Below are 26289 nucleotides of genomic sequence, written 5' to 3'. Positions count from 1 at the left end.
CTCTTCTTTCGAGTTGTTCAGCGGCATTGTCCGGTTTCTTCAACCATGGAGTTAAGATTAAATAAGAAATTTCCTAGTAGTACAATATAATGTGAATAAAATTACGGATGATTTTAGAGTGTTCAAATTTGAAGTTTTTTCAAGTTTTGAATATTAAAAAAAAAGAGGGAATAAAAGGACCCGCACCCACGGCCCGGCCCGCCAGCACTGCCCGACAGGCGTCGTCTCTTTCCATTTCTGTCTGTCGGCCGTCCCCTTCCTCCCGAAGCCTCCCCAAGAAGAAGAAAAAAAATCCCTCGCCACCGCCCGTGCCGAGCTCGCCCCGCCGCCCCAGCCATGAGGTCGCTCATCTCCGAGCACGCGCGCCACTCCCCCGCGCGGCCTCCGCCCTTCTCCGGCGGCGAGACCCCGTCGCGGCGCCGCATTCCCAAGGAGAACGTCTACTCGGGGACTGCGCCGCCGTCCGGGGACCCCTACCGCTCCCCTTCCTCCGCCGCCAAGCCGCTCGGGGACATCACGCCCACACTCAACCGTGCCCTCCCGCCGCGGCCCCTCAAGCGGAAGCTCGACGTCTCCCCCGCCGTGGGCCCGCGGCCGGAAGCGGAAGCTGCCGACTCCGGGGTCCAGGTACCGTACGTGCCGCCTAGGGTTTAGGGTTAGGATCTACCTGCTGATCTGGTCTAACCTCGTCTGCTTTGCTTCGGTTACATTATCACAGGTTGTGGTGAGGATACGGCCCCCGTGCTCGGTGGAGGGGGAGGAGGCACCTGACACGTGCCTCTGCAAAACGTCGGCCAACTCTGTCGCCATTCAAGGCCAGGGCTTCACCTTCGACGCCATCGCCGACGCAGCCTCTACGCAGGTGAGCTTGGGGTCAATGTCAAATCTGGGGCTTAAGCCTTCTGCGTGGGGAAGGAAAATTGATTTGGTGGGCTCTTTTAGATGAGGGGTTAGCTCAAATTTTGCTGGTTTTCAGTCTAGCACAATCGTGGTCGTTACAGGTTATTAGCTCTGATCTGGGTGCTTATGAATGAATGGAAGTGAGATTTGAAGAGACAGTTGATACTTGATACCACAGTGATGTAATTGGGTTGGTCATTTCGTTGAGCCGAATTTCTTATTAAAGACGAATGTCTTTAACCAGCACATTTATGGGTGTGGTTCTAGTGGAAATTGCTATGCGTGTTACCGCACTAAGTAGTTTCCATCAAAATGTGGAAATTGCTATGCTTATTAATTATTTGGTCCACCTACAATGTTTGGTAAATCCCACTTCAGCTATGGTTAACTTTATTCTGTTGTTTTGTTAGTTAATAGTTTGATCACATCCGTTGTTGTTTGGTGCACTGAAGTTTTTTCTTTTCTGTTCTGGAATTGATAGGAAGAGTTTTTCACACCTGTTGGGCCACCACTCGTCGAGAATTGTTTGGCGGGGTTGAACAGCTCGATTTTTACCTATGGCCAGGTGACTTTTACCTAAGTTTAATATTTATAAACCTTCTTGTAACTAACTATTCGGAACATACTGAGTAAGCTCTCATTTTCATTTGATCATGGAAAAGACTGGGAGTGGAAAGACATACACTATGTGGGGCCCTCTCTCTGCAACTTCAGGTGACTCAATGGCCTGCGAGAGGGGACTGGCACCCCTTGTTTTTGAGCACTTGTTCTCCCGCATTAAACAAGTAAGTCACCGGAGTCCCTAGCTGTTTTTTTTTAATGTTATACAAAGTCTTCCAACTTGAAGCATACTTGCTCTTACATTTGCAGGAACAGCAGAAGCACAAAGACAAGGAGCTAATTTACAGTTGCACCTGCGCTTTTCTCGATGTAATTTTTATGCTTAGTACCTGAACGTATTTGTAGTTGTTGTTTATGTTGGCGATAGAAAATCTGATCCATCTTGTTTAATATGTGCAGATCTACAACGAACAGATAACTGATTTGCTAGACCCCATGCAAAAGAATCTTCAGGTGAAAACAAATTGCGAAATATAGTACTCCCTCCGATCCATATTAATTGTCGCTGATTTAGTACAAAGTTGTACTAAATCAGCGATAATTAAAAAGGATTGGAGGGAGTAGCATTTTTTCACTTACTTTTACTAATACGACCTATCCGTTGGCAGATAAGAGAGGATGTTAAAACTGCTTGTGTTTATGTTGAATCGTTGACAAAGGAGTCTGTTTTCGCTATGAAGGATGTAGCTCAGCTGTTGGTGAAGGTGAAGATTTGCTGATATCTATTTGATCTATATATTTGTGGTGATCAGTATTTGGATAGAACTCCAAAAGGAGTTGTGTCTACTGCTTACCACTCTAAAATATGATTTTGAACCCCATTGCCTTAGTTTGATTTTGAACTTTTGTGCAGGGGTTGGCAAACCGGAGAACAGAGTCAACAAGTGCCAATGCAGACAGTTCACGCTCTCATTGTGTTTTCACATGTGTCATCAAATCTGAATCAAAGGTAGTTCTCAAAGCGGGGCTTGTCTTACATTATTGTTTCATCATTAGTCATACCTGTGACATACAGTAGTTTTATGTGCAGTAAATGTTCCTGACTTTTGATGTTCTGATTGTGTTTTTACATCTGTCATAATTGGAACCAAAAGTAGTTGTTGAATTTGGGCTTATTACATTATACTTCCATTTATCATATCTGTTGGGTACAATTATGTTACCTGCAGTAAGTATCCTGTCTATTCGGTGGTGATGCTCTTATATTCTCTTGTGTTGCTTCTACTATAAGTGATATTTGTTCTGATTCCGCGTTTACTGCTTCAGCTATGTCCTGGTCTAAAGTTTTATAAATTGTGTTAATGGAGGTCGCATTTCTGGTACAAACATAAGAGCAACGAGGTGGTGATGGACCAACTTATTCTCTTGCAGAAATAGAGAAAACTTGTTTAAACATAGTAATGTTGAAACATGTTTGTCCACAAACTAACTTCCCAATAATTGTTATCTTCAATCTTTGCTGGTTTCAGTTTAGATACATCTGTTACTTCATTAATGGTTTGTTATTGTTCTGTAGAATCTCGAAGATGGCTCAAACAGCATTAGAATGAGCAGGATGAATTTAGTAGATCTTGCTGGATCTGAGCGGCAAAAGCTAACCCATGCAGCTGGGGATCGCCTAAAAGAAGCAGGAAATATAAACCGGTCACTTTCAGCACTTGGGTATGGTTTTATTTATTTTTAAGTAGCGAAGTTAAAGAATTTATGTCAGGTCTTCGCTAATTGCTTTCTCTAGGCATACGCTATGTTGGTATATTTGTGAGACCTTTTTTCGCTAGACTCGGACCACTTAATGTATTTTAGCAGAGTAGATAGATATCATTAATCGCTGTACCAAAAGAATCGCCTTGTACATTTTGTCATGATATGTTAATAGGCGTGGAATTAAAGTTCTGATAAATATGTTTTTCATCACTGCAGAAACTTGATTAATATACTAGCAGAAATTTCACAATCTGGAAAACAAAGACAGCATGTTCCGTATCGCAATTCAAAGTTGAAATTTCTATTACAAGAATCCCTGGGTGGTAATGCAATGCTTGCAATGATTTGTACTGTTTCGCCGTCAGAAAGGTATTATCCAAGTTGAACCAAAAGTTATTTCTTTTTGCCCTCTTCTTCTGATGTTGTTTCATCACTATATTTTCTGTGTTTCTATGCAGCTGTAAGAGTGAAACCTTGAGCACTCTAAGGTTTGCCCAACGCGCCAAGGCTGTAAAAAACAGGGCAGTTGTCAATGAAGAAAAAGAGGACGATGTCAATGCACTGCATGTTCGGATGAAGCTTTTAAAGGTTCTATCTATTGCGTTGATATTGAAAACACAATTTCTCCATCATATTGTTTTACTCTTTGACTCAAGTTTGACCGCTAATATTTTGTTGCAGGATAACATTGTGGATGCTGCTGATTGGGCAGAGGCTGAGAGTAAATGGATGGCTCTGGCAGATGAGCTGAGGGCCGAGCTTGAAGCAAGCAAATCCCTTGTTGGGAGGTTGCGGTCGGAATTGGAGTCAGAGAAGAAATGCTCGAAGGAGGCACTGGAAGCAGCAATGCAGGCATATTCCAGAATCTTGGTACAATATGCTGAGCTTGAAGAAAAGTATATTCTTGATGGGGTCGAGGGCCAGCTGAAGGATACATCTGAAGGTCCTGGCGAATTGTTAGTCCGATTGAAGGAGGCTGAGGAGGCGACAAGAATTGCCGAGGTACGAATATCCTACATTCTCAGCAGATTGAACAGCATTTCGGTAGACAAAGCAGCAAGGTATTAAAGGTAGACACTATAACTTGTCTGTTGCATGCAGCACTGAGCCTTGTTGGCAGAGCAGAAGACCGACAGGCTGATCGAGGAAAACGTTGCGCTCACTCAACGGCTGACAGAGAAGTCGGAGCACAGAACGCTGGAGGTGACGAAGAGCACAGACCTCCTCTTGCGGTTCTCCAGTTACGGCAGAGGCAACATCTGAAGATCGATGCCGGCACCATGTAGTGCACCAGCTTAAAGAGGAAGAAATGGGTAGTGGCTACAGCTTGCAATAAGTTGATAATCCCACTCTGCTCTAGCAACTGCAGCACGCAGATAACAGGCTACAGTTTTCTTCTGCCTTGCCCTTGTCCTTGACTTAGTAGTTTACTGTTGGTTTTACTTTGGTACAGGAATATTAGCTAGGAGTATAGCCTCACTTCTGCTGTAGATAAGTGTTGAAAATACAGGGGGCACACCTACTAGTTACTGCAAATTTTTGTACAGAGTTTGCACTTCTGCTATATTGTGATGACAAGTTAGATAAGCTTGCTGCTGTCAAGATGACAAGGACTTTGCGACTTGACTGAATGTTCTCTACTTGTGTGATTGCTATCATACTAGAAGAGCATCTACGGCACAAGTATACATTATGCTTTTCTGAGCAAGATTATTACTTTTGTTTTAAAGTCACTCTATGTGAGACTGCCCCCAAGCTATATGTTTGCTATGTCCATGCCACACGCAAGACTCCACAAGAAAAGCCAGAATTGCTGGTTAAACATTGGTTAATCTGCATATATGCAGGCATAGATTATATACATCATGTTTCTGTACATCATTCTATCATCTTGTATGTGTGTGTTGTTTGCATGAAAGGAAAAGGAGAAATAACTCTTTAATTTCCTGTCAAAAGAAGAAGAAAACAAAAACTAAAAGCGCTTCACAAAAATGATTCCCGGATCACCCGTGCGAATACACGTGATGACAACCGGCTCAAGACATCTGGTAGGATCTTCGACGTGATGCTCGGCAACACGGGTAGAAGCTCTTGCACCAGAGACACGACATTTACGTCCTGCCATCGAAAAAAGAATGTGTATCAACATCAGTAACATTCCAGGTTAGCCTTTTGTGTTGCCTAGGAAAGAAAAGTGATAACAGTTTAGCAAGCATACCCCGTTGACTGTTGGATTTGCCGTCCCAGCCGATAGAAACTTGACGACCTTCTCGACATTGTTCAAGATGATCCTGTCTTCCTCTGTGATTGTAGGAAGCAATGCTCCGGACCTCACAGGAACCATGCCGAAAACCGGGACGGGATTTCTGACCCCGAAAGATGAAGCAATTTGTAGCAACTGCTCCCTTGAAACCGCGTCGATGGCTTTCACAATCTGCGTCATACAGAAGAATAAAAGGGATCAATACAGCATAAGCACTTGACCGAATGGTCTAAAGGTACATTTCCACCATTCAGTAAATTGCTCCACTGAGTGCAAAGGGTACTCCTTAGATCTTTGTTAGCTCTTGTGACTTGAGAGCTCACCTCGTCAAGAATGAACTCCCGGAAGAAGTCACCCCTGTCAGAGAGTAGAAAAGAGAGAGCCGCCCGAGCTTTGATTGGGTTCTCCGGTTGGGAGATGGCCATTGGGAATGCAGGAACTAAACTGGTGCTAGGTTGGAATCCTATAGCACCCAGCTCAGCCATGTTACCCTTCATGTCCTCCCCACCACCGCTCTTTGCTGCACTAATGAAATTCTCGAAAGCTTGCATCACGTCAATGAACCTCTCTGCGTCAAAGACACCTGTTTTGCCGTATATTGTGTAACGCAAGGCACTCCTTAGTCGAGGTGATTCATCCGTTAGCAGCCTCTGTTATAGGCAGCCAAAACCACAAATCAGTGATTCCAAAACTCATATCAACATCACAAACAGATCAAAGGAAGCAGTTCTCTTTTCGAAAACTGAAGAAGGAATGTTTTAATAGCTGTATGTGTGTCTTGTGTCTTCTTCCTTAGATATATTATTACTACTAAGAACACGGTCCTTGGAAAACATAGAAACATGAGGTGATGGCATGAAAATGAATAAAAGGTTGAGATGCTGACCTGTGCAATATATGGATATGCTTCATCCACAATGGCAAATTCAGGGTCTCCCACCAAAGCAATACCTTCTAGTACTCCAATTGCTCTAATAATCAAAGCAAAATACGGAGGTATCTTGAATGGGTAATCAAATGTTATCTGTGCTAGATCCGCTGCCAACTCCTGAAAGTTAATATTCTTCGCACCACCTCCTTCAAGTGCCTGATCAAAAACTTTAGCCAGCACAGGTAAGATTGGATCCAAGTTAACTCCCTCAGGGATAAAACCAAGCTTCACAAAGTCCTTCACGATTGCATCATAATCACGATGAATAAGGTGAGCTATTGCTTCAATCATTCCGTACTTCTGATCATCTGTCAATTTTGTCACAAGCCCTGCAGTAAAGAAGGTCAAATTTATTATCTATTTTCAGGTGTATTATACAAACAGGCTGACACATGCAAATGAAAAGCTTCAATGGTTTGCACATGTTATGTTTAGTCTACTGTACGACACACTAATTAGTAAAGCAGGGTGAGAAAAAACTCTGAGTACACGGCATCATACTGCTAGTAAGCTAGATCAAATTCTTAAGTCATTTGAATGACTACACCACATAATGGTTTTACCACTTCATAAGGAACATAGTAAAACTGTAGGTTGTACATGAGAAGCATAGACTGTCCATGCTCTTGACTTACCAAAATCAAGAATACAAAGCTTTCCATCTGGTGTCCTAATCATATTTCCAGGATGAGGGTCAGCATGGAAGAATCCAGTATCAAGTAACTGCAATACATAACATGACCAAAAACTTCTTTGAGAAAATGGTTTTGAGGGAATAAACATTTCTTCCCATCAGCAGGTGAGTGTGCAATGGACAAATTCAGAATAACATGAGTAAACGTACATCAAAGAAGAAGAAAAACGAACCTGCTTTAGATAGCATATAACACCAACATTAACCAATGACCCAACATCATCCTCAGTACTTTGTGAAAGCTTCTCACCATCTACCCACCCTGTGGTAAGAACTTTTCTGGACGTATATTCAGGGTATGTCTTTGGTACAACAACCTGTAGGATTGTTGAATAAGTTAAGAAGTTAACAGCCTGAATGTGAAGCTATCAAGCATATCTGTAGCAAATTCTGAATGCAAAATTCCAACTCTCCAACAATACAAAAAGTGTACCATTCAGTAAAACCATATCATTGCACTGCTTCTACCAGACTATCAAAGCAATTTACCTGAGGAAGATCTTCTCTCATCATTTCAGCGAAGAGGGTGCCATTTTCCCCTTCGTTGACATAATCGAGTTCTTCAAAAAACCGGGCAGCCCACTCATCTACTAGGCCAACAACATCAAGGGCAACCTGGCAGCATTCAGCGATTTCAGTGTGAGCTAATAAAGACAGTTTGTCCGTCATTTTTCATCAAGAAGAGGGAAACACTCACCTGTGGAAATCTCTTGAGAACCAACCCCAAATTTCTAATGATGAATAGATCTATGGTGACAGTCTCAAGTACAAATGGCCTCTGCACTTTCACAGCTACCAGTTCTCCAGTGTCTTTCAACCGGCCTTTGTATACCTGTCCCAGAGATGCTGCAGCACGATACACAATTAGTTCAGACTTAACTGATCAGCGCAGCAAGCGGCTAATACCAAGATTTCTAGTATAGTTACCTGCGGCGATTGGTGAGGGAGACAGTTCTGAGTATATGTCTTGCCATGGCCGGCCAAGCTCTTCTTCCAGGAGAGCCATCGCGATATCGTCAGGGAACGAAGGAACCTTGCCATAGCAGCGCATAACCCAGTTAGTAAAGTTGAGCTACATTGGACTTCAAACAGCATGCCTATGCTTTGCGTGGTAACAAGGCCAACATAACTAGTATGTAATAGCAATGCTCACCTTGTCACATAGCTTCTGCAGCTCAGTCATCGCTGCAGGGGACAGAATGTCCGGCCGGATGCTCAGCGCCTGGCCGAGCTTGATGTAAGCAGGGCCCAAAGACGTGACGATCTCCCTCAGCTCGATCGCGCGTGTCACTTCGTTCTGTTCAAAAGAGAAGGTCCGTCCGTCAGCAGATGATTTCACGGGTTCTGAAGAAAAATAACAGCAGAGCTTTGGCAATCGATCGCTACCTCCTTGATTTTGTCGGTGATGAGGTCCGATATGATGTGGGAGATAAAACCACCAGCCACAGACAAGAGCTGCACGGCTCGGGTGGCGACGGCGCCCGGGCGTTTGCCCCAGTAGGCCGAAATGATCTCGGGGCTGTACACAAGAGGCAGCCCCTCGGTGTTGGTCACCTAGAAAAGCAGCAGAATTCAGACGACAGCCAAATTCAGACTTTAATAGGAGAGCAGCCGGTTAAACTGCCCAATTCATTCCATGGGTTTGGTGATTTGTGAAAGGAACTATGCGGGAATGGAATTCTGTGGAGTGGAAGTGATTTGTGGTGGAGGTGGGGATGGACATGGTCACATGGGCATGGACGTACCTCGACGAGTCGCATGGTGACGTCTTTGTCGGCGAACTGGTCGTCGCGGAGGTTCTGGCCGCGGAGGCCGCGCATGAGGGAGGCCAGCTGCTCGTCCTCCTCCATCTGCTTCCGCACCCGCTTGATCTCCTTGGACACGTCCCCGAACCTCTGCATAGCATATCCATGTCCGTCCAGAGCAGAGAACGCAGCGCGTGCCATGTCAGTCAGCGAGATCATCGTCGTCAGAAGTAAGTAATTAAGAAGGCGCGGCTGAGGAGACCCTGTGGCAGTAGGGGGCTTACGGTGGACTGGATGGTGTTAGCCCTGGTCCTGCCGGGGCGGGGCGGGGCCGGCGGCGAGGGAGGGGGTAGCCTGGGCTCGGTGGCGATGGCGAGCACGCGGCGGAGGCGGCGCTGGTGTTGGTGCGTGGAGCGGCGCGGGAGCGGGGAGACGAGCCCGGCCACGACCCGGCCCCGGCCGAACCCCCCGCACTGCAGCAGGTGCGGCGCCGTGGCGGCCTCCATGGGCGGGAGTGAGACCCCGAGACGCGGAGGTAGAAGAGAAGGAAGAGGGGAGAGAGTAGCAGTGGAGGTAAGTGGTAACCGATGGAGCGGTGGAAAAAGCGCGGCAGGCGGTCGTCGCTCCTCCAGTCCCCTCCCCTCCTCTCTTTGTGCCTTTGCGGGTGACGGGGAGGGTGCGAGCGGGTGGGCTGGGGCGCATCCACGCGCGCGGGCGGCGCTTGTGGCTGTCCCGTCCCACGGCGAACGCATGGACGGACGGCGCAAAGACTCGTGGCGCGCGATGTGTCCGCGCCTGATTCGAACGTTTTAGGCAGGCACCCAACCACAACTCGCCTGCCAAAGCCAAGCACCAGCAGAGGACAATGCCACTGCTCCACACAGAGGCTGCCAAAAATCCACGGCAACGTAGCTTTCCCATGAACAACTAGTCACTTCTCTTCCACTGCCATAATCTAACAACACAGCACCACACCACACAGCGATTTGCCTTCTTTTCTGTTATAGTACGTACTAGCTAAACTTCGTTCATTTCGTCTCCAACACAGCAGCGTGTGTTACAGGTGATTTTACATGGATGACAGAAGATCGTGCGGCTACTGTCCCTTCAACAGACCGATGAACATCGTAGTTATTTACCGCCGCGGCAACCCCGGGGGCTAAGCAGGAGAAGAAGAATACCAGTGCCGCCCCCGTGTTCTGGAACGCTTGTAGCACACGTATACGCTTCAAGGTGTTTTTGCACCGGGCATCATCCCGTCCTTCTCGATCGCCCGCTGCCTCGCCCGCTCCATCTTCCGCTTGCGCCACTCCTCCAGGGCTGCACATGTTTGTACGGAAATAATCAGTTTCTACAGACTATATACCAAGTAAGGTACACAAGATGATGTCAAAACAAAAAAAGCAGTCCATGCCTTACAAACCACATAGCAGTAGTGCCCAAGAGTATGCATCTTGAAAAAAACATTACTTCCTGCTGAGAACAACATAAATGTATGCATAATTTTGCATCAATCATGTGTTCATGCGTTTGCCTTTACAGCCGTTGACAGGCTAGAATGGAATGCAAGACCAGCCTAGGATTAATGATAGTAAAGCATTGCAGATGTTAATTACAATGTTCCACATTGTGGGTGCTGTGATGAAGCGCTCTAACCTCTAAGTATTTGCAGATTCAGTTTGGCTGACAATTCTACTGTGCAACCAGTCTTCTATTCCATTCCATAGAGTGTGGATGTCATGCTGAGCCACAATAATGGCCAGCAAATGTAAACAGAGAAAAATCGTTGTCCTGTGGATCCGGTGCCTTGGTAAATAAACAAGATTATTCTTAAAACATGTGAGCTTGCAGCAAGCTGCTGGACCAATATGGGTAGACAGCTATATAATGCCATTTCAAAGCAGTTACATGTAAAACCAAGTACCAAAGCGTCAAGGTTCAAACAATACAGATTATTCTGCCGACTGTTCAGTGTGCCCCTAAATATGCAGCAAAGACAAGAGACTTCGATGGGTCAAATAACCTCTTTGGCTGCTGCCGTCATTCCCTTGCCGTAAATCTTTCAACCTTTTCGATAAGTCAACAGCAGCCGTCCCTTCTTGCGTTGTTGACATGCCAGGCTCTCCATAAGCTTCTTGCTCAATTTCCTTCACCTATGTCATAATGTTGTGATCAATGAGAATTACCAATCGAGTCTATTTCTTCTTTTCTTTTGGTTTAGCAATGCAGTGCATATTCTTTCTTTCTTCATATCATGAGAAACGGAGGAACAAACTGTACATTTACTTACTCTCCTAATCAAATCCACAGGCTCCATAGCACGGCGCAACTCTTCAGACTCCCATATGTACCGTAGCTGAGCTGCCAAAGAGTAGCACCCGGTCTTCCCACTCAGCTGAATAATCAAGGGATAGTGAAGTATTTGCAGCTGCATGATCTACTTTCTAGTACAAAGGAAGTTATCACCCATGATATGAATCTATCATTTGTAGTGTTTGCAACGAGCAGACCCACATTTCGTTTTTCTTAGCGTTAATCCAAAGTTCATACCCTACAATTACTTGGACTGAAGAGAAATGCTCGCGATTTGCACAGATTTACCGCGCCGGGTGGCCACTGGATCGCGCTAAATTTGGTACCAAATCGACCGGATTTCTCCACCCTGGCGGTTCCACCGGCGGACCAGGTTCTCCTACGGTGTGAAATAAGCTGGGGATCACGAACCCGTACCTGAATCGAACCGGTGGCCGCCGGCGATCCGCGGCCAGGACGAGAAGTGGCTGCGGAGGAGGAGCGCCACCGCGAGGACATTGATGGCGCACAGGGCGACGGTGGCGTTCCTGTAGGACAGCCTCGAGGCCGCCGTCATCCCGCCGACGGCACCGGTGGCGCAGAGCTCGCCGGAGAAGAAGGACCAGAAGAGGAGGAAGCGGACGAGGAGGCCCACCCCACCAACCGGAGCACGGTGGTTCGCTTTAGAGATGCGCATCACCAAATGGGCTCCGGCCCAGTAAAGATCCAATCCCGCGGGGCCCTTCTGGCCCATATAAGTTGAGCTCAGTTGGGCCAGCAACAACTAGATTCCGACCCAGCCTACGTCTCTCTCACCACACACCACAGCTCTCGGGTCTCGGCCTCCTCTTCCCTCCCCTCGTCCGACTCCGACGACCACCACCGACGGCGGCGACGATGCAGGCGGCGGCGGCGGCGACGCGGCGCCACCTCCTCGACCAGCACCACCTCTCCCCGGCCTCCTCGGCCGCCATCGCCGCCTTCAGATCCGCCGCCCAGCCGGCGCTCGGGCCCCAAGGTACGTACGCATCGGCCGAGATGCGCGCGGCCCGGGGAGGGATCTCCCCGTGGCCACCCGTCGGCCTCCCCGCGCGTGGCATGGGAGGGCGGATCTCACCGGTGGTTCGGTTTGGATTGCAGGGTTGGGCGGGGCGGATGGCGCGAGGTACATGTCCGCGCGGGCGCCGGCCGTCAAGGGCGCCGGGCATCTCGTCCGCAAGGGCACCGGAGGGAGGTCGTCCGTGAGGTGACAGCTTAACCATTTCTCCTCGGAACTCTGATTGAATGCGTTGGGGTATTCCATTGTTGTACTGGTGGTAGGCGTTTGACGCTCTAGGTTTGGCCTGCCGATTTCATTTCTGTGTTTGTTGGATTACGTTGATGTGTCGATCTCTTCGTGCGGCCATAGTAGAGAGGTGGTGCGCAATGCGGTGATGCCATGACCGCAGCCTTGATGCTTAGTTTTTCAGATCATGTATCTCGCATGTTGCATTTGCCTACTGGTGTCTAATTAAGTTGTCCGAATGATCGATGCCCTGCCTACTGGTCATACTGTGCAACTCGACATCTTAAATATTTAGTGATTATAAGGATTCAAAGAGCACTCATGGGTTGTTTACTCACGGACCTTTGTGAATTGGCGCATCCCAACTTTTAGTCCAGCCTCTACCGCTGCAACCCTGTTGTGACCTGTACACAGCTTGACCTGAAAATCTCTGAAAGTGCGGTTTTAGCTAAGTTGAGGTGAATTAGTGTTTTGCACACCATAGTAGGTAAAGTAGTGACTACTATCTCTTATGTGTACTCCCTCCGTCCGGAAATACTTGTCATCAAAATGGATAAAAGGAGGTGTATCTAGACGTATTTTAGTTCTAGATACATCTTTTTTTATCCATTTTGATGACAAGTATTTTCGGACGGAGGGGGTAGGTATTAACACTGAAAGGCATGGTGTTGAGCAAGAATACAATATATGAACCTTTGCAAATGTTGTTCGTTATTCTTCCATGCTACAGCACCATTTCCTTTCTTGTCCTGATATGTGGCAAACATGTGAAATTTGGCACCTGATATTGTAGTGTGTGGTGTGCAATGTGCCGATGTTTTCTGACCCATCATGTTCATTGCATCTTTGGATCGAAATCGGCTGATGACTTAATTTGTTAGGATAGCCTTACTCTGTCAGTGTTTCCCAGCTCTAACACGAGAAACCATTGTGGCTTTTCTTGACAGTGGAATCGTCGCTACGGTGTTTGGAGCTACTGGATTTCTTGGACGCTATGTCGTTCAACAACTTGGTGAGATGATAAGACTTGTGCTATATCAACTTAGTTGTCACTTAAAGAGTAATTTTGTAGAGAGAGTACCAGAGTGGTTTAGAAGGATTACTCAAAAATGTTATTTTTATTCAGCGAAGATGGGATCTCAGGTTCTTGTCCCATTCAGAGGTTGTGAGGATTCTCACCGCCACCTGAAATTAATGGGTGACTTGGGTCAGGTACAAGAACTGTTAACAAATAGTGTTCATCATTAACCCCATTTCCTCTTTCCCTCTTATGTATTTCCATCTTTCTGGCAGATTGTTCCAATGAACTACAACCCAAGAGATGTGAATTCTATTAAGACTGCCGTGGCCAAGTCAAATGTGGTCATTAACCTCATTGGTATTTTTTCTTGAGACACATTATATTCATATTCATATCTCATTCTGCTTATATCAACTCAATTTCAACAGGACGGGAGTATGAAACAAGAAACTATGGGTTTGAAGAAGTAAACCATCAAATGGCTGAACAACTTGCAATGGTATGTCTTGTGTACACATCCATTTTTCTTCCTGCTGCATGCTTGCTATCCAACTATGTAGACTATTGCTGCAAGGGCCATTGAGTATTAGGAGTAGATCCCTTCCAACCATAGGAACTAACTTGAATTCTTCTCCTCTATACTCTGGCCGACATATCCAACCTGAGATCTCATTCATACACGAGGCAACTGTTCTGCTGGTTTGTTGCATTTGAGAGCTACCTTTAGCTTGGCATAATAAATGTGGTCTGGCAAGAGTATGTCATCCATAATGAATGCTGGTTATTCCAAACTGTAGATGTTCAAATTGACCTTGGCTTGGTTTCATCCAGCATTGTTCCAGAGCACAAGATAGTCTAACTTGCTACTTTGGCATGTGGTCTGGCCAAAGATATTCTGTTAAATTCTACTTTATGTAACATGTGATCTCACATTAATAATTTCATATAGCGACCAGCTACTAACGAATTCTAGATTTTATGCAGATATCCAAGGAGCATGGGGGTATCGTGAGATTTATCCAGGTTTCTGCTTTAGGGGCATCAGCCTCTTCACCTTCTAGATTGCTTAGGGCGAAGGCTGCTGGAGAGGAATCTGTGTTGAAAGAATTTCCTGAAGTAATAATCTTTTCTCAACTTCAATAAACTATAGTTGGCAATGATAATTCTTTTTTCTGTACTACCCGAACTTAGCAGTTGAATATTTTCCATTCATCTAGTCAATGACTGCAATGCAAAATTTTCTTTTATCCATCAACAGGCTACAATTATGAGGCCGGCAACCCTTATTGGCACAGAAGATCGGATTTTGAACAGATGGGCAATGTATGCCAAAAATTGGGGTTTCCTCCCACTTTTTGGCGGTGGATCTACAAAGTAATGAGTTAGCATCTTCACTCCTATCATATTTCCTTGGCTTTAAAATTGAGCCTAGAGCATGGAATGATGTGCTCCTATAGATATCTTGGATGCTTTCACCAGCAGCTGAATTACTTGATGCAACATTTTGCAGGTTTCAGCCTGTTTATGTTGTGGATGTTGCGGCTGCCATTGTCAACTCCCTCAAGGATGATGGCACCAGCATGGGAAAGACCTATGAGCTTGGTGGACCAGATATTTACACTGTTCATGACCTGGTAATTATCAAACACAACTGCTATGCAACAATAAATACTAAAATTGTATACGCAAAGATGATGATTTTGTTGGATGTTACAGGCTGAAATGATGTTTGAAACAATACGCGAATATCCAAGATACGTGAATCTTCCTTTCCCTATTGCAAAGGTACGTATATAAATAGCAGCCCTATTAGGTTAAGACAACCTGAGGATGTGGTGGCCTACATATTGACTTCTTGTTTTGCAGGCTATGGCTTCTCCAAGGGAAATGCTGCTAAACAAAGTGCCTTTTCCTCTACCGACTCCTTCCATTTTCAATCTTGATCAGATCAAGGCACTCACCGTAGACAACCTAGTGTCTGAGAATGGTAAGCATACCGCCCACAAGTAATACAACGGTCGGTCTTGTTCGTCGTTACTCTTGGCTTTGGCTCACATTGTTTTCTGAAACTCGGTGCAGCTCTCAGTTTTGCGGACCTGGAAATCAAGCCTCACAAGTTGAAGGGTTACCCTACTGAGTTCCTTGTCTGCTACAGGAAGGGCGGGCCATCTTTTGGTTCTACTGTCAGTGAGAAGATGGGGAGCGCGGATGTGGCCCCCCGGTTCTGAAGACGACGTAGAATTAATGGTCATTTAGTTTTGAAGATAAAATTGTTGTTGTGTTTTGTTTTCTTGCCATCTGCCGCTGATGCCAGATGCCTCACCCCTGGGCAGGACCAGATTTGATGCAAACCCTGCCCTTATTTCCCCTATCAATAAGAAAAGGCACGATGTATTGTGAACGTTCTTGAGTTGGAAATGCAAAGTAAATCGGATCGTTGCTAGGGTGACAACAATTGCAGAATATAAATCTCATCGCTCATGTGGCTGAGCAATAAAATTGTTTCAAATTCTGTTGAAAGGTTTTGTTTACTGCTGAGTATTTTAGATTGATATAAAATATATCAATGCCTGAGGTGACATCTTTACAAAGGTCAAATATCCAGTTGACCTTGATGCCACTTTTTTTTTGAACCGAGCTACCCTATTTCCATTTACTTGAATAACGGAAATACAAAGTTCCTCAAACCGCCAGAGATTGGGGGAAGACATGAAAAGAGAAGTAGCGAGCTCGGAGCAACACCAGAAACACCACTACATACATGTGTCTGCCATCACAACACTGGTCATGGGGCAAAAACCCGGTGTCACCCAACCTACCCACTAAAGGCATCTCCAATGCTGACCCTCAAACCGTCCGCATATGTCCGTCCGGATCCTGGAAGTCATCCAACCCGGCCTTGTGTTGATCCACCGAGCGGTTTGGACCACGTTTTTCCTACAAATTGGAACCAAACGTGGGGGTCTTTGCGGGAGTCCGGACACGAGACACGTCAGACTCTTACACCCATGGCCCACCCAAAAGGAAGGCGGAGCCCGCCCTTTTGTAGAATCCTATCCTCTTTCCGCGCCAAAATCCCCCGCTCTCTTCTTCCATCCCGCCACTCTCCACCCAATTTTTGCCCTTTTCTTCCCCTTTCTTCTTTTGTTGTCGCTGTTGATGCATGGAACCGGAAGATGACTTGCCGAAGATGGAGGTGGTAGAGGTGCAGGAGGATCCGAGCATCACCCTCACTCGGAAGATCAACTCGGCAATGCGGCAAAATTGCCGTGTCAAAGTGAACGCAGCAAAGGAGGAAACTCTCAAGAAGCGGAAGGCCGGCGGAGGGCGTGTTGATGGTGTCCATGGCGGTGGGCGTGCTGGTCGCGACCAGGGCCGCGAAGCCTCGATGGTGTCGTCCACCGTCCAGATGCCGCCATGCCCGGAGCATTACAAGGCTCCGTACTACTACGATGTCAAGCAGCTAGGTAGGCAGTCCACGGCAACCGCCGCCGGGCAAGTGCCTTACATCGTCGACGTAAATGCGGCGCCGCTGCTCTTTTTGGAGTCTGCTTATTCACTGCTCATCCGGGTGCGGACGGCGGGCGGGGAGCACATGGGTGCCTGCATGTTGTTCGCTACTATGCCTAAAGCGGGGGAGAAGGTGTGACGACGCTGAACATGAAGATGTTCGACATCATCCACAACATAGGGGAGGAGGAGGTGGCTATGAGGTGGAAGACTCGGATCCTACCAAGTTCGGCAACTACACCCACACGCAGCAGGGCTACACCCACACCAGCACGCAATAGACCTACACCCACACCGGAATGGGCACACAACAGTAGGATTGGGCCACTGGACATGCGGGGGAGAAGGAGGATGAGGACGGCGAGGACGATGATCCAGATGATTTTGCCGGCGATCCGAAGAAGAAGTGTAGAGGACAAGTTGTTGTGCGATGCATGGTTGGCCCAACCGACCCAACAAATAAACCACCCAAGAAGGTTAGAAGAGGGTTTCGGGGAAAGAAGTGGGAAAGGGTGAAGCGAGAAGGTGTAGCCGTCAAGATGACGGAGAGGTTCCTGGGCATCTTGTCCAAGAAGGAGGCATACGTCAAGCACTCAGATATCAAGGAAGGGAAAAGGCGGGGAGGTTCAAATTGTTGATGGAGACTATCGAGAAGAAGCTAGCGCTCTAAAAGAAGAGGGCCTTGATCGAAGAGAAGAAGGCGATGCTCGAAGAAAAGAAGGTGAAGATCGCAGCCGATGCGAAGGATGGCAAGATGTTGCCCTTGAAGGTAGAGTCTTTGGATGTCGACGCAAGAATGATCATGCAAGCCGTCCGCTACAAGATATTGCAGCGGCAGAAAGATGAGTTGGAAGCGGCGGACAAGTAGTAGTAGTAGGAGGAGGAGGCGGAGAAGGAGGCAGAGGCGAAGGCTGCATACGCGGCGGCGATGGCACCTTGAGTATGGAGGAGGCTCAGATTGCCGATCCAGTAGGGCAGAAAATCTCAAATTTTTACACGGACTGCCGAAATGATTCTTCTATCGAACATGTTAAAACTTAAATATACTTGCCTCTTTTAGTTGCGATGGGACAATGCGATCGGGCGCTACTATTGATACAACGCATGCTATGGATCGGACTATTGTTTGAATTTGAAATTGCTCTCCACTGACGAACATATAAAGGATAATATTGGATGGCCGGCTTTTGCATTCATGTCCACGAACTGATCCCTTCTATGTGCGTACTAATGTTGAAGCAAATTTACGGATTGACATTGCAGATATCCTGAGACAGAAAACCTAAATAACTAAATAAATAACAAGTACGACAAATATTACAGGGGACACTTCACGGTCCCAACCAACTGCAGAGCTCAAGAAACAGAGACTAACAGCACCGAAACAGAGCATCAAAATGAAAAGGTCACATCTTCTCAGCGAGTTGCATCGCTGAGTATTAGAGCATCTACAGCCGGATCTCTCAAATCCGCTTCATACATCTGGAAAGGCTATCTGGTCACTTTTTTGATTTAGACGGTCCCCTCAAACGGTTCTCAAACGCCCGGGCTGACCGGCACCCCTCATATCTAGCCCAAATATGGGGCGGATATGGGGCACTCGGGTACGCTCATGCACGCCCGCCACGTCAGACCCGATCCACATTGGCCTACCCGACCTCACATAAATTCCTTTCCATCCGCTCATCGGACTAAACCCTAGCCACTTTACTCCCCTCCCCTCCGCTCTCCTTCGCCACCCAAACTCGTCTCCGGCTCCTTCCGGCCGTCTCCGGCATTGCGGACAGCGGATCCGAGTCTTTCACCTCCAGATCGGTCGATCCTAAGCTCATCCCACGCGGCCCCGAGGAGGAGATGACCGTCCGGCTTGCGCTCCGTCGCTCCCGTGAGGAGGCCTATGCGAGGCAGCGCTCGGACTCCTTCCGTTGGAAATCCATTGCGTCCGCCCAAATGGCGCATGGATCTGGCGCTAGGCCAGCCGTAGCTACCTCGCCGGAGGCCTTGCGGCCCGTCTGGCGTCTGAACGCACTGGCGGACGCGCAACCCCTTCGTTGGCGCGCGGAGCATGGGGACGCACCATGGGCCTCGTCCGACGAAAATTCAATTCGATGCTCAGACTCATCTACACCCGGTGAACAGTACAATAAAAAAATAGCGAAAAAATTCAAATAAATCTCATTTTTTTCGTGGTGCAGAATAACCGCATCCCAAGTCCAAGCATAATATTGCCAAATAGAGTTAGGGCAAAGATTAGTTCCTAGCATCGACCCCGCTGTCCTCCAAACAACTCTTGCTACATGACGTAGGAAAAACAAGTGTCGAGACGTTTCCAACTGCTTACAAAAGGAACATCTTGGATTAGCAGGCCAAAGCCTTTTTTTTCATGTTATCTCTAGTAAGAACATCATTCTGAAAAAATTGCCACAAGAAAATCTGAATATTTTCGTTATCCTTTAAAGCATGAATAAAATACGTGTATGTTGTCGAAACATGAGTATACTATATTAGATAGACTTCTAAGTATGCTACAAGCCTACAACACGCACTAGATATTCAAACAAGCTTTTTAGACAAAAGTTACTCACATAAGTATTGTAAAATGATGTTTGTGTGATCATGAGGCAAACATTGTTCAAGTGAGATCTAAGTTGGTTAGTTTTGAGTTCCAACTATGGCTAAAGTCTGTATTAAGTAAGCAAATTACAGATGGCAACACAAGCAATAGGCACATGGTAGACCTTGACTTGTTGAGTACTAAGGTTATCATGGTTTACTTACTGTTTTATTTTTGAGTATTGTTATGATCATCCTCTTGGAGTTCGTAGTGTTATTTAGTATATTGTTGCCGCGAGCCCGAGGTGGATAGGCCTGGGGTTCTGGTGCCTCCTCGGACCTGCGCGACAGTGATTCGGTTCTGGTTGGCTCTTGTCGTATCTCCCTGGTGGGCCTGCTGGAGGAGGACAGGTGCAACTTTTCTGGAGATTCCTGGGCCCTGGACTCACGGTCCCATCTGGTGGACAGCGACATGTGCGAGTGTGGACAAAACAAACAAGTGGAAGCTATGGAGACTTTCCAAGTGTGCCTATCGGACATGAGTTGCACCCATGCAACATGCATGGTACGTAGCGTGGAACAGGGGAGTGTGCCAGTGCATGCGCCATCTACTATGGATGAGCCTGAAGATGGGCAGCTCCAGGACACGCCAGACCATGTAGCAGTATCTGCTGCTGATGATGAGCTGGTCCAAGCCACGCCGCCGTGGTCTGGTGGTGGCATGCTGTTGCAAGGTGACTTCGTGAGCATGCGCGCTGAGATGTGCAGAACTCTCTCCCCTATCCTGCCGCTCCCGATCACCCGCGCGCCTGCGGTGCAGACACGTAACTCAAGGAAGAAAAGAAGACTGGACGTAACACCAAGGAGGAGTGCGAGGCTGGCAAAGCAAGGGGCATCCAAGCAACAGCAGGTGCTCATTAGGAAACTCTGTTTGGCGCATGAAAGGGAGGTCATCTCGGAAGAAGCCCTTAGGATGTATGTGGACCTATTTTCCCGCCCGCTTTCGGACGTGCATATAGCTGTTGTGCTTGTGACGCCCCCGATTTAATCGTACACTAATCATGCACACAAACGTGTACGATCAACATCACGGACTCACGGGAAGATATCGCAACACAACTCTAAAACATAAATAAGTCATACAAGCATCATAATACAAGCCAGGGGCCTCGAGGGCTCGAATACAAGTGCTCGATCATAGACGAGTCAGCGGAAGCAACAATATCTGAGTACAGACATAAGTTAAACAAGTTTGCCTTAAGAAGGCTAGCACAAACTGGGATACAGATCGAAAGAGGCGCAGGCCTCCTGCCTGGGATCCTCCTAAACTACTCCTGGTCGTCCTCAGCGGCCTGCACGTAGTAGTAGGCACCTCCAGTGTAGAAGGAGTCGTCGTCAACATGGCGTCTGGATCCTGGGCTCCAACATCTGGTTGCGACAACCAGGTAGAAGGGATAGGGGGAAAGAAGGAGAAAGCAACTGTGAGTACTCATCCAAAGTACTCGCAAGCAAGGAGCTACACTACATATGCATGGGTATATGTGTAAAGGGCCATATCGGTGGACTGAACTGCAGAATGCCAGAATAAGTGGGGGATAGCTAATCCTGTCGAAGACTACGCTTCTGGCAGCCTCCGTCCTGCAGCATGTAGAAGAGAGTAGACTGAAGTCCTCCAAGTAGCATCGCACCGCATAATCCTACCTGGCGATCCCCTCCTCGTCGCCCTGTTAGAGAGCGATCACCGGGTTGTATCTGGCACTTGGAAGAGTGTGTTTTATTAAGTATCCGGTTCTAGTTGTCATAAGGTCAAGGTACAACTCCAAGTCGTCCTGTTACCGAAGATCACGACTATTCGAATAGATTAACTTCCCTGCAGGGGTGTACCACATTACCCGACACGCTCGATCCCATTTGGCCGGACACACTTTCCTGGGTCATGCTCGGCCTCGGAAGATCAACACGTTGCAGCCCCACCTAAGCACAACAGAGAGGTCAGCACGCTGGTCTAAACCTAAGCGCACAGGAGTCAGGGCCCATCGCCCTTAGCACACCTCCACGTTGCGTGGGCGGCTGGAAGTAGACCTAGCCTAACAGGGGTTCCAGTCCAATCCGGCATGCACCTCTCAGTCGCTGACGTCACGAAATGCTTCGGCTAATACCATGACGCCGGTTGCCCATATCTTGTCCCACATGGCGGTTAGTGCGTATAAGGTCAACGAGCCAACTCAGATCAAATACCAAGATCTCGTTAAGCGTGTTAAGTACCCGCGAACGCCGAACAGGGCCAGGCCCACCTCTCGCCTAGGTGGTCTCAACCTGCCCTGTCGCTCCGCCTCAAAGATCCACACAGAGGGCCGTTGGGACAAAGGTCCTTTCAGCCCCCAATCTGTGAATCACTCGCGGGTGCTCCACGAGCCGACCCGACTTTATTCACCACATGTATCATGTATACAGTATATAGCATATACCCGTGGCCACCTCCCTAGTGATCACGGCCCGATAGTATTGTTGGAAATATGCCCTAGAGGCAATAATAAAAGATTGTTATATTTCCTTGTTCATGATAATTGTCTATTGTTCATGCTATAATTGTATTGTCTGGAAATCGTAATACATGTGTGAATACATAAGACCACAATGTGTCCCTAGTGAGCCTCTAGTTGACTAGCTCGTTGATCAACAGATAGTCATGGTTTCCTGACTATGGACATGGGGATGTCATTGATAACGGGATCACATCATTAGGAGAATGATGTGATGGACAAGACCCAAACCTAAGCATAGCACAAAGATCGTGTAGTTCGTTTGCTAGAGCTTTTCTAATGTCAAGTATCATTTCCTTAGACCATGAGATTGTGCAACTCCGGGATACCGTAGGAATGCTTTGGGTGTATCAAACGTCACAACGTAACTGGGTGGCTATAAAGGTGCAATACGGGTATCTCCGAAAGTGTCTGTTGGGTTGGCACGAATCGAGACTGGGATTTGTCACTCCGTATGACAGAGAGGTATCTCTTGGGCCCACTCGGTAATGCATCATCATAATGAGCTCAATGTGACCAAGGGGTTGGTCACGGGATCATGCATTACGGTACGAGTAAAGTGACTTGCTGGTAACGAGATTGAACAAGGTATTGGGATACCGACGATCGAGTCTCGGGCAAGTAACGTACCGCTTGACAAAGGGAATTGAATACGGGATTGATTAAGTCCTCGGCATCGTGGTTCATCCGATGAGATCATCGAGGAGCATGTGGGAGCCAACATGGGTATCCAGATCCCGCTGTTGGTTATTGACCGGAGAGGCGTCTCGGTCATGTCTGCGTGTCTCCCGAACCCGTAGGGTCTACACACTTAAGGTTCGGTGACGCCAGGGTTGTAGAGATATTAGTATGCAGCAACCCGAAAGTTGTTCGGAGTCCCGGATGAGATCCCGGACGTCACGAGGAGTTTTGGAATGGTCTGGAGGTAAAGATTTATATATAGGAAGTCCAGTTTCGGCCACCGAGAAGGTTTCGGGGGTCACCGGTATTGTACCGGGACCACCGGAAGGGTCCCGGGGGTCCACCGGGTGGGGCCACCTATCCCGGAGGGCCCCATGGGCTGAAGTGGGAAGGGAACCAGCCCCTGGTGGGCTGGTGCGCCCCCCCTTGGGCCCCCCTGCGCCTAGGGTTGGGAAACCCTAGGAGTGGGGGCGCCCCCCACTTGGCTTGGGGGGGAAGGCACCCCCTTGGCCGCCGCCCCCTTGGAGATCAGATCTCCTAGGGCCGGCGCCCCCAAGGCCCCTATATAAAGAGGGGGGAGGAAGGTCAGCCGCACCCCTGACTCCTGGCGCCTCCCTCTACCTCCGTAACACCTCTCCTCCCCGCTTGTGCTTGGCGAAGCCCTGCCGGGATCCTGCTGCATCCACCACCACGCCGTCATGCTGCTGGATCTTCATCAACCTCTCCTTCCCCCTTGCTGGATCAAGAAGGAGGAGATGTCTTCCCGACCGTACGTGTGTTGAACACGGAGGTGCTGTCCGTTCGGCACTTGGTCATCGGTGATTTGGATCACGGCGAGTACGACTCCATCATCCCCGTTCACTTGAACGCTTCCGCTCGCGATCTACAAGGGTATGATGCACTCCTATTCCCCTCGTTGCTAGAATACTCCATAGATTGATCTTGGTGATGCGTAGGAAAATTTTAATTTCTGCTATGATCCCCAACAGTGGTATCAGAGCTAGGTCTATGCGTAGTTTCTATGCACGAGTAGAACACAAAGTAGTTGTGGGCGTCGATATTGTCAATTATCTTGCCGTTACTAGTCTTATCTTGATTCGGCGGTATTGTGGGATGAAGCGGCCCGGACCAACCTTACACGTACGCTTACGTGAGACCGGTTCCACCGACTGACATGCACTAGTTGCATAAGGTGGCTGGCGGGTGTCTGTCTCTCCCACTTTAGTCGGATCGGATTCGATGAACATGGTCCTTATGAAGGGTAAATATAAATTGGCAATTCACGTTGTGGTTTTGGCGTAGGTAAGAAACGTTCTTGCTAGAAACCTATAGCAGCCACGTAAAAACTTGCAACAACAATTAGAGGACGTCTAACTTGTTTTTGCAGCAAGTGCTTTGTGATGTGATATGGCCAAAAGTTGTGATGAATGATATATGTGATGTATGAGATGTTCATGTTCTTGTAATAGGAATCACGACTTGCATGTCGATGAGTATGACAACCGGCAGGAGCCATAGGAGTTGTCTTAATTTATTTATGACCTGCGTGTCAACATTAAACGTCATGTAATTACTTTACTTTATTGCTAAAGCATTAGCCATAGTAGTAGAAGTAATAGTTGACGTGACAACTTCATGAAGACACGATGATGGAGATCATGATGATGGAGATCATGATGATGGAGATCATGGTGTCATGCCGGTGGCGACGATGATCATGGCGCCCCAAAGATGGAGATCAAAGGAGCGAAATGATATTGGCCATATCATGTCACTGTTTGATTGCATGTGATGTTTATCATGTTTTACATCTTATTTGCTTAGAACGACGGTAGCTTAAATAAGATGATCCCTCGAATTAATTTCAAGAAAGTGTTCCCCCTAACTGTGCACCGTTGCGAAGGTTCGTTGTTTCGAAGCACCACATGATGATCGGGTGTGATAGATTCTAACGTTCGAATACAACGGGTCTAAGCCAGATTTACACACGCAATACACTTAGGTTGACTTGACGAGCCTAGCATGTACAGACATGGCCTCGGAACATGAAGGACCGAAAGGTCGAGCATGAGTCGTATGGAAGATACGATCAACATGGAGATGTTCACCGATGTTGACTAGTCCGTCTCACGTGATGATCGGACACGGACTAGTTGCCTCGGATCATGTTTCACTTAGATGACTAGAGGGATGTCTGTCTGAGTGGGAATTCATTGAATAATTTGATTAGATGAACTTAATTATCATGAACTTAGTCTAAAATCTTTACAATGTGTCTTGTAGATCAAATGGCCCACGCTAATGTTGCCCTCAACTTCAACGCGTTCCTAGAGAAAACCAAGCTGAAAGATGATGGCAGCAACTATACGGACTGGGTCCGGAACCTGAGGATCATCCTCATAGCTGCCAAGAAAGATTATGTCCTAGAAGCACCGCTAGGTGAAGCACCATTCCCAGCAAACCAAGAAGTTATGAACGCCTATCAGTCACGTGCTGATGATTACTCCCTCGTTCAGTGCGGCATGCTTTACAGCTTAGAACCGGGGCTCCAAAAGCGTTTTGAGCAACACGGAGCATATGAGATGTTCGAGGAGCTGAAAATGGTTTTCCAAGCTCATGCCCGGGTCGAGAGATATGAAGTCTCCGACAAGTTCTTTAGTTGTAAGATGGAGGAAAATAGCTCTCTCAGTGAACACATACTCAAGATGTCTGGGTTGCACAACCGCTTGACTCAGCTGGGAGTTAATCTCTCGGATGACGCGGTCATTGACAAAATCCTTCAGTCGCTTCCACCAAGCTACAAGAGCTTTGTGATGAACTTCAATATGCAGGGGATGGAAAAGACCATTCCCGAGGTATATTCAATGCTGAAATCAGCGGAGGTGGAGATCAAAAAGGAACATCAAGTGTTGATGGTGAATAAAACCACTAAGTTCAAGAAAGGCAAGGGTAACAAGTGAAGGAAATATGCCCTAGAGGCAATAATAAAGTTATTATTTATTTCCTTATATCATGATAAATGTTTATTATTCATGCTAGAATTGTATTAACCGGAAACATAATACATGTGTGAATACATAGACAAACAGAGTGTCACTAGTATGCCTCTACTTGACTAGCTCGTTAATCGAAGATGGTTATGTTTCCTAGCCATAGACATGAGTTGTCATTTGATTAACGGGATCACATCATTAGGAGAATGATGTGATTGACATGACCCATTCCGTTAGCTTAGCACACGATCGTTTAGTATATTGCTATTGCTTTCTTCATGACTTATACATGTTCCTATGACTATGAGATTATGCAACTCCCGTTTGCCGGAGGAACACTTTGTGTGCTACCAAACGTCACAACGTAACTTGGTGATTATAAAGGTGCTCTACGGGTGTCTCCAAAGGTACATGTTGGGTTGGCATATTTCGAGATTAGGATTTGTCACTCCGATTGTGGAGAGGTATCTCTGGGCCCTCTCAGTAATGCACATCACTTAAGCCTTGCAAGCATTGCAACTAATGAGTTAGTTGCGGTATGATGTATTACAGA

The 26289-nt window shown here is 47.2% G+C and overlaps 4 protein-coding genes across 4 annotated transcripts; 2 read left to right on the top strand and 2 right to left on the bottom strand.

The window, feature by feature from the left end:
- The first annotated feature begins 213 nt into the window (after positions 1–213).
- On the top strand, positions 214–4851 carry LOC123128973 (kinesin-like protein KIN-12A). Its single transcript, XM_044549094.1, has 13 exons — positions 214–627; positions 719–862; positions 1382–1465; positions 1563–1685; positions 1771–1830; positions 1921–1974; positions 2130–2225; positions 2375–2470; positions 3038–3183; positions 3442–3594; positions 3684–3813; positions 3907–4227; positions 4327–4851. Exons 1-13 carry the CDS (start codon positions 337–339, stop codon positions 4330–4332), a joined length of 1704 nt encoding a protein of 567 aa, XP_044405029.1. The 5' UTR covers positions 214–336; the 3' UTR covers positions 4333–4851.
- Positions 4852–5035: 184 nt separating this feature from the next.
- Positions 5036–9499, bottom strand: LOC123128972 (uncharacterized protein sll0005). The gene is made up of 13 exons (XM_044549093.1): positions 9143–9499; positions 8859–9008; positions 8500–8667; positions 8267–8410; positions 8041–8146; positions 7811–7959; positions 7603–7728; positions 7287–7430; positions 7055–7142; positions 6375–6748; positions 5812–6138; positions 5444–5659; positions 5036–5343 (listed from the first exon to the last, which is right to left on the bottom strand). Exons 1-13 carry the CDS (start codon positions 9362–9364, stop codon positions 5209–5211), a joined length of 2349 nt encoding a protein of 782 aa, XP_044405028.1. The 5' UTR covers positions 9365–9499; the 3' UTR covers positions 5036–5208.
- Positions 9500–9771: 272 nt separating this feature from the next.
- Positions 9772–11854, bottom strand: LOC123128975 (uncharacterized). Its single transcript, XM_044549097.1, has 4 exons — positions 11589–11854; positions 11149–11219; positions 10882–11011; positions 9772–10178 (listed from the first exon to the last, which is right to left on the bottom strand). The coding sequence occupies exons 1-4, from the start codon at positions 11845–11847 to the stop codon at positions 10087–10089; spliced, it is 552 nt and encodes a 183-aa protein (XP_044405032.1). The 5' UTR covers positions 11848–11854; the 3' UTR covers positions 9772–10086.
- Positions 11855–11942: 88 nt separating this feature from the next.
- Positions 11943–15976, top strand: LOC123128974 (NADH dehydrogenase [ubiquinone] 1 alpha subcomplex subunit 9, mitochondrial). Its single transcript, XM_044549096.1, has 12 exons — positions 11943–12168; positions 12291–12396; positions 13383–13447; positions 13562–13647; positions 13729–13813; positions 13885–13955; positions 14441–14572; positions 14715–14830; positions 14967–15090; positions 15173–15241; positions 15323–15443; positions 15536–15976. Exons 1-12 carry the CDS (start codon positions 12048–12050, stop codon positions 15682–15684), a joined length of 1245 nt encoding a protein of 414 aa, XP_044405031.1. The 5' UTR covers positions 11943–12047; the 3' UTR covers positions 15685–15976.
- Positions 15977–26289: the final 10313 nt, after the last annotated feature.

This window comes from Triticum aestivum, chromosome 6A (genome assembly GCF_018294505.1).
Source record: "Triticum aestivum cultivar Chinese Spring chromosome 6A, IWGSC CS RefSeq v2.1, whole genome shotgun sequence".
NCBI classification, from domain to species: Eukaryota; Viridiplantae; Streptophyta; class Magnoliopsida; order Poales; family Poaceae; genus Triticum; species Triticum aestivum.
Note: the sequence above shows the minus strand (reverse complement) of the source record. Positions and strands in the feature narration are given on the sequence as shown.

Bases quoted from the DNA above. Each gene is read 5' to 3' on its own strand.
- LOC123128974 (XM_044549096.1), top strand. From the start codon at position 12,048: ATGCAGGCGGCGGCGGCGGCGACGCGGCGCCACCTCCTCGACCAGCAC. The intron at 12,169-12,290 runs GTACGTACGCAT...TTTGGATTGCAG, and splicing joins GCCGGCGCTCGGGCCCCAAG to GGTTGGGCGGGGCGGATGGC. The intron at 13,814-13,884 runs GTATTTTTTCTT...CAATTTCAACAG, and splicing joins TGTGGTCATTAACCTCATTG to GACGGGAGTATGAAACAAGA.
- LOC123128972 (XM_044549093.1), bottom strand. From the start codon at position 9,364: ATGGAGGCCGCCACGGCGCCGCACCTGCTGCAGTGCGGGGGGTTCGGC. The intron at 8,147-8,266 runs GTGAGCATTGCT...TGCTATGGCAAG, and splicing joins TGCAGAAGCTATGTGACAAG to GTTCCTTCGTTCCCTGACGA. The intron at 6,139-6,374 runs GTCAGCATCTCA...TGCCTATAACAG, and splicing joins CATATCCATATATTGCACAG to AGGCTGCTAACGGATGAATC.
- LOC123128973 (XM_044549094.1), top strand. From the start codon at position 337: ATGAGGTCGCTCATCTCCGAGCACGCGCGCCACTCCCCCGCGCGGCCT. The intron at 1,686-1,770 runs GTAAGTCACCGG...TTACATTTGCAG, and splicing joins TGTTCTCCCGCATTAAACAA to GAACAGCAGAAGCACAAAGA. The intron at 1,975-2,129 runs GTGAAAACAAAT...ATCCGTTGGCAG, and splicing joins CCATGCAAAAGAATCTTCAG to ATAAGAGAGGATGTTAAAAC.
- LOC123128975 (XM_044549097.1), bottom strand. From the start codon at position 11,847: ATGCGCATCTCTAAAGCGAACCACCGTGCTCCGGTTGGTGGGGTGGGC. The intron at 11,012-11,148 runs GTAAGTAAATGT...ATTATGACATAG, and splicing joins CTGTGGATTTGATTAGGAGA to GTGAAGGAAATTGAGCAAGA. The intron at 10,179-10,881 runs GTTATTTGACCC...AAACATGTGCAG, and splicing joins TGACGGCAGCAGCCAAAGAG to CCCTGGAGGAGTGGCGCAAG.